Source organism: Uloborus diversus, chromosome 9, assembly GCF_026930045.1.
Source record: "Uloborus diversus isolate 005 chromosome 9, Udiv.v.3.1, whole genome shotgun sequence".
Classification (NCBI taxonomy): Eukaryota; Metazoa; Arthropoda; class Arachnida; order Araneae; family Uloboridae; genus Uloborus; species Uloborus diversus.
In genome coordinates this window covers 21,562,966-21,575,623 of record NC_072739.1, presented here as the reverse complement: position 1 = coordinate 21,575,623, position 12,658 = coordinate 21,562,966, and the positions used below count along the sequence as shown (strand labels likewise).

The 12,658-nt window shown below is 34.5% G+C and overlaps 1 protein-coding gene across 1 annotated transcript; it reads right to left on the bottom strand.

Moving 5' to 3' along the window:
- Positions 1–1,812: 1,812 nt before the first annotated feature.
- On the bottom strand, positions 1,813–7,147 carry LOC129229797 (uncharacterized). The gene is made up of 2 exons (XM_054864174.1): positions 5,939–7,147; positions 1,813–1,893 (listed from the first exon to the last, which is right to left on the bottom strand). The coding sequence occupies exons 1-2, from the start codon at positions 7,145–7,147 to the stop codon at positions 1,813–1,815; spliced, it is 1,290 nt and encodes a 429-aa protein (XP_054720149.1).
- Positions 7,148–12,658: the final 5,511 nt, after the last annotated feature.

Below are 12,658 nucleotides of genomic sequence, written 5' to 3'. Positions count from 1 at the left end.
CTCTTCTAATTAAAAGAAGTAGTGGCAACACATTATTTAGTGATTCAGAAATTTTTCAAGTAATGGTAACTAAAGGAAACTAGTGAACGTAAACTCATCGGGTTATAATGCACAGTATCCCTAAACGTTCGCGATCTTTGTTTATTCGCCAATTTAACATAAAGCAGCAGGGAAAATGAATAGTCGTTTCTGACCATGTACTATTCATAAATGACGTACCTTTTCAGTATATTTGATCCCCCTGCCCCTTTGTCATGAAGAGTCACATCCTTATCCTCCACCTGTCACATGTCACACTATATCACATAAATATACTTAGTTCAGAAATAAAGCATACGTTATAGATTTTACTTTAAAACTTATTTTAAAACTTTAAATAATGATACGCACCCACCCCCATATCAACACACACATTTGTGCACAGAAAAATAATAATGGTTTTGGGTACTGTTTGTACATAAAATAAGATTACTACGACAAAATCACAACCTATAAATAGTAATTAAATATTAATAAGAAAGAGCAACAGGAAACTGTAGTATTTGAAATTTGAAGTAGAATTTTGCTTTAAATATTATCTTTTATAGTGTGACCGCATAGTACTCATAAATAGGTGAAACCGAAACTTTATAAATTGAAACTTTTCACTGCGATTTAAAAAAAAAATTGAATCTGTATGGACACTTTTTGTTGCGGAAATAAATGCGTTTTTTCGTTGCAAAAAACACAATTATAATACAAAACAAAGTTTTCTGAGGGAAAAAATCCTAGTGTCTTTTATAAATATAAACGCAGCATGGAAATAAAAACATATTAACGCTTAATATACCGCTATTAAATGCTTCATTTTGACAGAAATGTGCAATGCGAGCTTTTTGTTATCCCCCTCCTCCTATGACCAATGAACTTCCTATTTATCAATGCGCCCTTGCCCAAATCATTTAAACACATTAGTAGTATAAAAAGGAGAGTTCTGCCCCAGGAGGCGGAGGGCGGAGGGAACCACGCCCCCGCCCCAGGCTACTCCGCCTCTGCCCTCAGGCATTTCCCCCCGGGCATGCCCTGAGGCGTTTTTCGAGTGGAGTTGAGTTGTTTTAGCCTGAGGCGTTTTTCGAGTGGAGTTGAGTTGTTTTAGCCTCAGGCGTTTTTCGAGTGGAGTTGAGTTGTTTTAGCCTGAGGCGTTTTTTGAGTGGAGTTGAGTTGTTTTAGCCTCGGGCGTTTTTCGAGTGGAGTTGAGTTGTTTTAGCCTCAGGCATTTTTCGAGTGGAGTTGAGTTGTTTTAGCCTCAGGCATTTTTCGAGTAGTGTTGAGTTGTTTTAAAAAGTTTATAGTTTAGGAATGGCAACACCTTTTAGTTTCGGTTTCCATCATGCGCCCCCTAGCGGTAAATGATGGAACTACTATATCACTGTAACATTGATAATATTAGGAAAATTACTTTTTAGAATTTAAAAATTACATTTCTTAGGATGGCAACACCCTTTAGTTTCGGTTTCCCATACTCCGCCTCCTAGTGGTGAATGATGGAATTACTATATCACTGTAACATTGATAATATTAGAAAAAGTGCTTTCTTTTTGAAAGTTTTTATTTCTAGGATGGCAACACCCTTTAGTTTCGGTTTTCTTCCCTCCGCCTCTTAGTGCTGAATAATGGAACTACTATTACCCATTCAAAGTGTTAACATAGGAAAAAAGGCTTTATTTTATAAACGTTTATATTTCTAGGATGGCAACAGCTCTTAGTTTTGGTTTTCAACCCTCCGCCTCCTCGTAGTGATTATGGGAACTACTTTAATGCAGCTTAAAATGTTTATATTTTTAGGATGGCAACACTAACTAGTTTCAGCTTTAGAGTTTGATGTAACGTAAGAAAAAAAGATTGTGGCGCCATCTAGGAAAGGAAAATAGCACAATTATTAAATTTTATATTTTTTTGGAGTTTCTTTTTCCCTGTAACTAAATTATACTTTTGTATTCTTTCTTCTATCAATGAACAAAAAGAAAAAATGTGTTCTTGTAGTTAACTTTATCATTTTTTTTTTAAGATTGAAATCGGCATTAATAAGCTAATTTATATATTTTATTTGTACTGGATTATATTCTTTATTTCGAAGTTAGATTAGAAATTAATATCAAGTGTGTTTAGTGTAACGTTTAATATAAGTATGCTACATCGCAAAATTCAGTAAAGAGTCATATAGTTTCAAATCATTACATATTTATTCACACTTAGCGACATTACAAATAAACAGTTACAATCAAATGTATTCATATAACATTCGTATAAAAAGAGTATGATTCATCCTTGAGATACAGATTTTTTACAGATTTGTAAATGCTCTTAGAGTCTAAACATTCAAAAAATTCAAATATTTTCACAAGATACCAAAAGTAATCAAATTTAGCATTATCACATACAATTTTTTCAGCAACTTCAGCCCAATTGATATCATACAAAGCTAACTCATGATAATTGTCCCATTTTTCACTTTGATTCATTTGCAAGCACATGCGATCGTACCTAGGTTCTATGTCCGAAACACTACTGAAACATTCAATATGTTTCTTTATATGTTTACTTATAAAATCTTTTAAAATTTTACTCACAGATAGAGTTAGTTCTTCTAAACCTTCGGGATTATCGGGATCACCACAATACTCAGACATTTTCGAGGGCGAGTAATCTTTAAGCTTTTGAAGTACGTGATATTCGAGTGTAGAACGCAGAAGAGTATCGCGCAAAACTTCAGAAATAGCATTCATGTTATAACACAGCTTTCTAATTTGAAAGTGTTCTAAGCTTACATACTGTGGCACAAATTGAAAGCACAAGTCCTTTTTCCGAAACATTCGTTGAAGGTTTACACGTAATTTACCGTCAGTTTTGTCCTTTGTGACGAATAAATCTTTCGAAATAACTAATGCTGTATTGTTGTCAGCGAATGTTACGTATGTGTTCAACTGGCGTTGTAATGACTCCCATACGGTCGGTGTAAGAGAAACTCCATTTTTTGTCGGTAATAGATTTCCATCAATATCACCAGCAACATATCTTCTAATATGAACCCTTGTGTATCCTAGGAAACACGAGACAACCGCAAAAACCTCTCCACCAAGATAGTAGTGATTCTTAGGAATGCAATCCAACTGGAATCCAATGTCTTGTTGCTGAACATATTTTCCAGTTACATCTTTACCATTTGTCATATCGTCCATTTTTAACTTTTTCGATGGATTAGAAGTTTCCATAGTAAAATGTATTTTCTTTGAACTTAAAAAGTAAATCAAACTAAGCTTTGGCACCAGTGAATGAAGAAAAAGCCAAGATACATAGAACAAAATTATTCGATGTCCTTCCAAACACAACACTGCACGGAAAATGATTCTCTGAACGTCTACTATCGACCAGGGCATATTTACTTTATCCAATAAGAAGAACTGTATGTATTGACGTCACTAATAGCTCTAAACGACACGCCTACGGATATAGATTCTTATAACAATGGGAAGAGTAAGCTGACATGTTCAAACATATCTTTTAAGCAGATATTACTATCATTAAGAAATCGATGCTTTAAAGAAATACGTTACAATGATTATTTAGGTTGTCCCCACCACCACCCGATACGTTATGAGCATCATCAAATAACTACTAATACTATTATTATTATTACTATTATCACCAATTCTATTATTTATGTACATATAATTATAAAAACATAGTGAAAGTTTCAAAAAAAAAAAGAAAGAAAGCAAATTATCAAGACTAGATTCCTACAGATGCGCATAACAGTTAAACTAATAGATCGAGTGAATGTATAACAAGGTAATAAAAAATATTGTAGACAAATATATTAAAAGTAGAAACAAATACTTAAACACACATAAACACAACTTTTATACATATATATATACATATTATAAATATTACACATTTTACGATTTCGCTCATTTAAAGAAGATGAAGCAAATACTTTGAAAGTTTATTTGCTCCCTTAAGTGAGAACACATAGCAGCTAAACTAATGAGTCAAGTGAATGTATAACAAGAAATAAAAAATATTGGAAACAAATATATTAAAAGTATAAATCCTACACTTAAACATACACACGTATATACAAATGATAAAAATGACACATTATCTGATTTCATTCATTTTGAGATGAAGCAAATAGTTTAAAATATTATTGGTTCCTTTAAATAAAAACTCCTCGATTTTTAAAAAAAAAAGAAATACTCGAAAATATGGAAAGTTAATATCGTTTTACTTATAAATATAATTTTGTGATAGAAAAGACTTACGATTCTTCTTTTTGAATCCTGTAATGACCGTAAGGTAGAGTGTCAATACCATTCTCCAATACATAGCGTTTGTCATCAAACGGGGACAATGCAATTTTATTAGTCTCCACTGTATATAGAGCATGTTTTTCGCTCTGGATCCGCGATTGAATTTCCCTAGTGCATTTTACATTTAGAACACACTCTTTGTACTGTGCGTGGCTGATATTTTTTTCCACAACCGTTCGTGACACTCCTTTTGCAGTCTTTTTTTCTCCTTCTTCAGACAACAAAGAATACATTTTAGACCGAAGGCCTACAAATTCCAGTCCAATTTTAGAGTTTAGCTCATCTTTGAAACACCCTATTTTTTTTTTATTAATTTCGCTGTAGAGAGGGTGAGTTTTAGGATAGTCCGAAGTGTCAAACATATCCATGTGAGCTGCCATATCCTCATACAAATCTGGAGTTTCTATTTCATATGAAAAAGAGTCTGTGTCAGTAAAAAGCAATTGTGCTCTGTTGCCATACAATTTCTTTACAAAATTGTAGTGAAATGAGTACATAAGAACTTTACTTAATTCCAACACGGTAAAGCCTGCAAAAATTGGACGATTAAGGAGAATACTTTTTTTCAGACGCTTCACTCCGACTAAGTCCTCGTTAAAAATTGTAAACGAGTCAAAGGAAGGCGAAGCAACCATTTTTAGGGCTTTTTTCTCTTCGGAAACTAACTTTACATCTATACGGTTCCGGACATTTTCCATTGTCTTTCCATAGACTGAATTGTTCATTAGTTTGAAAAAGTCTTTTTCAAACGGCGTCGTGCTAAGTTTTCTTTGTTCCGTGTTGTAGTCGATATATCTTTTTAACCATGGACTTTGTTCAAACTTTAAAACTTTGTGCACCTGCGAAAGTTTCATACCTAAACTAAGATATAATTTCAAATTCCTGTAGTGCACTACATAATTTTCTTTATCCATTAGATTGGGCACTAACTTTTCGGAGGTAACATTGTGGCTCGAGTACCGTTTAGTAAAGTCTGATAGCATTTCTTTCGAAATTTTCATTCTTTCTACTGCTAAGGGATAGTCTGCATGTGTATCATGTAAAGAAGTAGGATACAAGAGTGACACTTCTAAAATGTATCCATTTTCTCCATCATCCGGAATACTCTTTATCCAGGCCTCATCAAGACCTTGAACCGAAACCCACTGAAACGATCCGCAAGGAAGTGGTTGGGACATTGCCCAGCCATACAAGTTATTGGCGTCCCAATATGCAATGAATTTAGAAGGTTTGGAATCATCGTAAGCTTCCATGTACGAATTGTTCGCCTGGGAAAACCTCTTCGTTACCATCGAAATTCCGCCACGAATTCCTCGCTCAATAAAAAGATGCATTTCAATGTCTGTGAAAAGTTGCAAGGGGCGTTCCAACATTTTAAGTGAAGCTTGCCAGGCTAGCCCGGGTGACGTCATCACGTGGAGACACTCTAAGCCGTAATGCCGTTTACAGACGGATCTGAAATGAGTAAAAATATCAGCTAGAAGAGCCACGTCAGTCTTGACATATAAGTCGTGATATTCCCCTAAGCAACTTATCTTGAATTTATCCCAAATTAGTTTTGCATAGGCATATTCCTCATCACTTACTCCTTCTTTTTTCAGCGAACTGTAAAATGCATCTTTGCTCGGCAGTTCCTTTTCGTCAAATTTTTCAAAGCATGTAACATATTCATATGGGTAAATACCCTTTCTAATCAGTAAGTTAGAGTTCACTGGGAAGGTTTGCTTTAGCACCACGAAATTTTCTTCGGATAAAATCGAAACAAGCTTTTCTATTGAAGACGGCATGAACTGCAAACTATCAATAAATTTCAATTCAATTTTTTTCTCCTTACTTTTATTCGTTAATGAAAATGAAATATATTTCTCCATATTGGTGGCGATGACACTCAACTCGTATCCTTTAATTTTTCCAATTTCACACATAATGTGGTGGGCGTCGTAGTTTTTCAGATTGTGGAATACCACAGGAACTACCTTCTTCAAGCTGAAGTTTAAATTGCACTGTCTATGTAAAGCACCTCTATATCTACCCGATAGGTGATCGTGATCTCTTACCCGATCTTCTTTCAGCTCTTTCTTGCACAAGAAGCAATGCGTAGCCTGCTGAAAGGAGAGTTCTTCATCAAAACTAAGTTTTAATGGTTTGATGGCAAATAATATATTTTCTAAAAAATTTTTTTCTTCTAATAATTTCTCCAAGAAATTATTTACAGCATTTTCCCCTCTGTAACAATGCATTGGTTTCACGCACTGCCCATCGGGGCCAATTATAACGTATGCATATCCACTAGGAATGTGTATTGCGGACTTTTGGGTGAATGCCATGTTTAAATCGGGCTTCACGCCATCGATTGGCACTAATATTGATTCAAAGTCAGCAAAAATAGTGTACGGAATATCGTGTTGGAAATGCTGGTTCTTAAAGTACAACAAGTTGCTTCCTTCAACAGGCATCTTTACCTTTTGAGCACCATGCTCACTGCAGTATTTAGTATGGTCCTTCAACAAATCTTCTCTTGAAAATCGGTGAAGACATCGGAAACAAATAAAAGTTTTGCCATTATGGTTGCTTTCATCACACAACAATCTTGACATGTTTGTTATAAGAGTATAGTGTTGTACTTCACCATTGCTAAGTAGGAGTAAGTTCACGCACTCTTCATTCATCTTCTTTGAAATGTACACCGGAAATATCTGGCCATCTTCATATCCAAAAACATTTATACGTAGATCATTTTGCCGCTCCACCACAGGAATTTTCTGTACAGATACAGGATATGTTAGTCCATCCATTTTAATAGAATTTTCGTGAGGTAAGTAATTATTTACTCGTTCTGGATGATTTTTACGGTCGATTTTTATGTTTTGTGCTACCAAACACCATAGTAAACATTTGTCATCCTCGTTTTGGATGTTTAAGATAGCCTTTTTCTTACTCAACTTCGGAGGTAAGGGAATATAATTACTTCCAGTCAAAGGTTTATATTTTGCAGAAAAAACTTCCACTGTTAGAACTTTATCTAACTTCCAACCAGAGCCTCTTCGAAGGAATTCTGCAAACGATTCTTCAACTTTAGCATAAGCTTCATCAAGTTGTTCTGAAATATTTTCTATGTTCAGAATTATTAGATTTTTACTTCTTAAGTAAGTAGTCATGCGTTCTATTCCTCCATCAATTGTTTTTCGACTGAATTGACACTTTATCATTAAATAAAACTTTATGGATCTATCTTCAGACACACGTTCTTCTAAATGTTCGGTTATCACTGGTCTCATAACATTCATGCACACATTCAAATCAGAACAGGAATTTTCAGGAATTGCAAGCTCCACTTTCGAAAACACATCCAATACCTTAGAATCCTCTTTTGGTTTTGCATTTGTACCCACATTTTCTTGATTATTCTTTCGTTTCTTCGCATTTACAGTTGCACTTTCTTCATCATTCTTTCGTTTGTGTGAACCATGTTGTAGACGTACATGTTGTAATAAATTACTCTTACGAACAAACATACTTGTGCACTGGTCGCATTTGAAGGAATTGAAATGCAGCTGCAAATGTCTTTTTAGATTATCATGACGCGTAAAGGTCAGGTTACATTCTACGCATTCGTAGGTTCGTTCTGGCAAGTGAGAAATCATATGGCGGTTTAGGTCATCCTTTCTGCTAAAAGTTTTGCTACAGTTCTGACATGCGAAGTCCTTTTGTCCTGAATGTATTTTCAAATGACGCTTCAAATTATCTTTTCTAGAAAAAGACTTATCACAAATTTCACAGTGGAACAAGTTGTTTTGAGCACCACTCGGTCCGGCTATAGCGTTATCCATTGTAATGAAAAAAAATTTCTGAAATAACTTTAAGATAACAACAAAATATCGCTCAGGACACCAAAAAAAAGAAACTACTAACAGAAAACTTGTGCGAACTGATCGAGTACTTTTCTGAAAGTGAATCGAAATAGCTCTTGCTGTGCTACCAGTCAAATTGTCCTAAACCTGTTCGTACACCTACGGTTAGGCGATCCCAAATTACCCTTGTCCAGACTTGTCCCTTGCAAAGTGAAAAGAGCAGCCGTACCTTCTCTAAGAAAGGCAGCGCTTAAGGGAGTTGGGGGAGAGACGTATCCTTAGGGGTTGGCAGGTGTGTAAGGTTTTCCATTGAATACAGCTTAAAGAGTTTCTTTAAACTATGTTAGCCGACAACACTTATTTCTAGTCGGAAAACTGGTAGGATGAACTTAACTGGCCATTCGAAAAAAATAAGAAGCATTACTAGATTTTTAAAAAATTATTACTTATATATAAAAATTATTACTTATATATGAATTTATATATTTCTTTATGTGTTTTTCTTACTTATAGAAATTGATTAATTTTTAAAATTATTTAGTAAGTATTTCTTTTAAAAAAAAAATCTTAAGGTAGTAAAATCTGATTACTGCGACTACGAATGCAATTAAATACGCGTTTCAACGAGATAAATACAAATTTCCACTTTAATTATTGTTACAATTGTTTGAATTAAATAATAACGAAATTCGTGCAACTCGGTCCATGAAGTTAGCAGTTACGGGGATTACCTACAAACGAGCTTTATTTTCTCAATTTTACTTGAAAACAAAATTATCATTGATTGGCATTATTTTCATGATGAATTTCAAAAGTATACTATAATAAGACAGTAAAAATGATTAAGAAAAATTTTATTAATACATATTTTCCCACTTGACATCAGGCTGTCTCTTTTGCCTCATCCTTTTCGGTGAAATAACAGCTTTGGGTGAAAGAGATGGATTTACATTAGATAAATACACATTTTTCACAAAGTGTTGAGGAATGTTCATTTCTTTCAGGGTGCTTAAAAATTCATCTTTCCAGGGTATATGAATTTTTTTTCTATTGCTAAAAATTAAATTCATTAAGTCAGCAATATTGGTATTTGCAACTTTCTGATTTTTGTAAATAATCTGTCCGTTTTTGTCCCATGATAGAAGATCTGAATGTTTTTTCATAAGTTCCAAAAGGGTTTTTGCCTGGTGTTGATAATTCTTTGCAACACTATTCATAATTGTTAAACCGTAAGTATCATCTTCATTTGTTGGTTTTTCTTCTTCTTTATATTTTTTTTCTTGAGATGCTTGGTTCCACGTCGAATTAAACTCAGTCATGTGTATTTTCTTTTGCAGTAATTCCGTATACTTAGTTAGTTTATCGTGTTCTTCCAAATTGCTGTGTAGAATCTTCAACATTTCGCGATCAAGTTCGCTAAGTTGTTTTTGAGTTATAGTGTGTTTTGAAACCATTTCTTCTGGAACAAGAGCAAATTTTCTAGTTTTTTCCATTGATGAGCGTTGATAATATACTTATTGCAGCGGGAATTAAAAAATTCAAGAATCCACCTTTCTGTACAAGTAACTTGCGTTTCTTAGCAAGACTTAATTTTCGATTTGCTAAACTTCGCAGAGTCTTCTTATGTTTAGAAAGAACTTTCTTCCGAGGTTTTGATAAAGGAATATTTCCTTTCAATGTATTGTGACAGCACTCACAAATGGCTTTGATGCAGTTTACATTTATATTTTTCAATAAAACCTTTTGCAACTTTTGAGGACACAAGTGAAGGAGGTGCAGATCTCGCAATTGTTCTTTCGTTAATGCCATTTTCAAAAATGACCGTCTTTACTTATAGTTGATCACTTTTATATTAGTTTTCTTTGATATATATACTGAGTTTCATTGGGTAGAATATTTGTACGTAATCGTAATTCTTCCGGTGTGTCGTTTTTTAGATCAATCAATAAATATGAAAATTTCTCCTTCGTTGCATCTTCGTACACTTCTTGAAAAAATTTTAAATGCCTGGGAAATAGTTGTTTTCCTAAATGAGTCACTTGTGAAAGATCTCTCCTATTTTTGAAAAGAAGGATATACTGAGCATTTAAAGTAATATCACGCATTTCTTTTCCTTTGTGGAAAAAGTTTTGCGTAATGAAAATCACAGATATATTCAAATGATGACTTCCTCGCGTGAAAAGTTGTGTTAGAGTATTATTTCTGCAGGCCTCTGCCATCAGGTCGTCAACGATAAAAACCGTATGGTTTCCTAAATACTCTCGGTAATTAGAAGGTATTCCTTCGACAAACGTCACATCTGGGATTGTATCGTATAAATCTTGATAGATACCGTAGAACCATATCACTTTATCAGGTACCGTTGAAAACATTTCTTGTCTATGTTTAAGCAGATTTGATATAAAAAACGACTTCCCAGACGAAGTTGGACCGGCTGCGACCATCGTAAAGCTAACTTGTAACTTTGGAAACTCCATCGTAAATGAGAGAGAGACGAGAATGATATTCATTTAAATATATTTATTGATTGAAATTTGGAAATACATGAAAATGTTTTGCTACAAAATTGTATACACGTTTATCATTAGACACATGGTTATTTACAAAAGTAGATAATATATTTTTCAATGAATGTCCGCGACATTTAGAATATAAATAATAAATACAATACTGTCCACACACAGCCGTGACATTGCTTTGTAATGTCATGGGGTTGTGGGTTACATTTGAAAATTGAGATACAAAATCATGAATTGGTCCTTTGAAAAAGGACGGTGCATTTCCATACGAATCAAAAAACTCTAATTGGCGATGTTCGCCCTCCACATAGAAAGCAACCCAATGACTCCCAGACTCTTTAGAAGTGTCGACATTTGCGATAAAACATGTAGGGGTTGTATCGATGTCAATGCTGGCGAGGTGATCACTTGGAAATACATCTATGAAATATTTTTTAGTGATTGAATCATGCTGTAAAATATTCCGTATTTGATTGGAATCCATTATTTTTTCTAATTGGCAAAATCACATAGTACATGACGTGATTTAGTTATTTCAATCACGTTTTGAAATTCAGCATAGATCAATAACGATAAAGTTTGTGTTATTGCTTTGCTAAATTTAATTTCGACTCTTAAATTTCCTTGCTGTTGCAAATTCAAATGAGGGCCATTGCATAGGTCAGCTGAGAGATCGAAACTGTACAACACTGCTCCTTGTGCATATTGTTCACGTGATAAATAGATGCCTTTATCACTATTTAATCCGTCAAACAAACTGTGATACGCTCGAATATAATTATTGTTTTCAAAATCTAATTCAAGGGGTTTACTTGGTACAGGTTGTCCATCCACATAAATAGATACAAAATTTACATTGTGATGGGAAAATAGAAAAGGGTTTTTGGAATATTGACCATTCATAGCAGCATTCTCGACACATCCAATCACCACCCTTTTAGGCATCACACCTAAAAATACATTATCCTGCATGAAGGAAAAACTTCCTTTAGAAATGGAATACGTTTTGCAAAGCACTCTGTCGATAGGATACTTGGCAGAGCTCTTTTCTAAAGCTTTCGCATGACCCAGAGAAACTCCTGGGCTAACTTTAACCTTTCTAATAAATAAAGATGCATGATCTAATATCACCTTGTAAGCAGCATCCGCTTTTGGTGATAAAAGACAAAAGGAAGCATTGCTTCGAATCATTTTAATTTTAATATCGACTAAATTCAACATGAGCCGGGGTTGTTTGAATATATCACTGTGCAATTGTCCAATCATATCAAATGTTTTACTATTTTTACTGAGTTCATATCTTGATTTCAACCCTTCATCTGCACCCTCAGCTGTGGGATCGATTTCGTTCGGTTGTGAGTCTTTGTAAAACAGTTCACAGGTAAGTTGACTCTTTTTTGCATCTTCTCCATAATTTAGAAGAGTTTCGATATAAGCACGGTAGGGGTATGTATTACTTGCTGAGGAAATACTTCGCTCATTCAAACTAATGTCGACTTGAGAGAAAAGTGCGTGAAGGAACAAGTTGGTTGGAACAACAGGCTCATCGCCGGGTATCACCGTCCCATCGGGCTTGACAATTTTCGCTGATAACTCTGATCCATCGGCTTTGACGATTTTTGCTTTCACGTAAATATATGAAGCGTTGAGGTCAGCATATTCTGAACCGCTCCCTGATATCAAAAATTCCAAAGGTGATCCATCTCGAATACTTGCTATTGGATGATATTCCACAAATTGTCCATTTTCAATAGCAGCTTGGGTTGGAGGTATCACAAATAGGTCCAGTTCTGATTTCACGCACACTGCAGAATCATGATGGATGAGAGACGTCATTTTTGAGAGAAAATATCGTGATGTGCTTTCACTCTCTTGGTTTTTTGAAAACTAATTCGTTTCTTCGGAAGTTTACGCTTTTTATTTCTGCTGCCCGAAC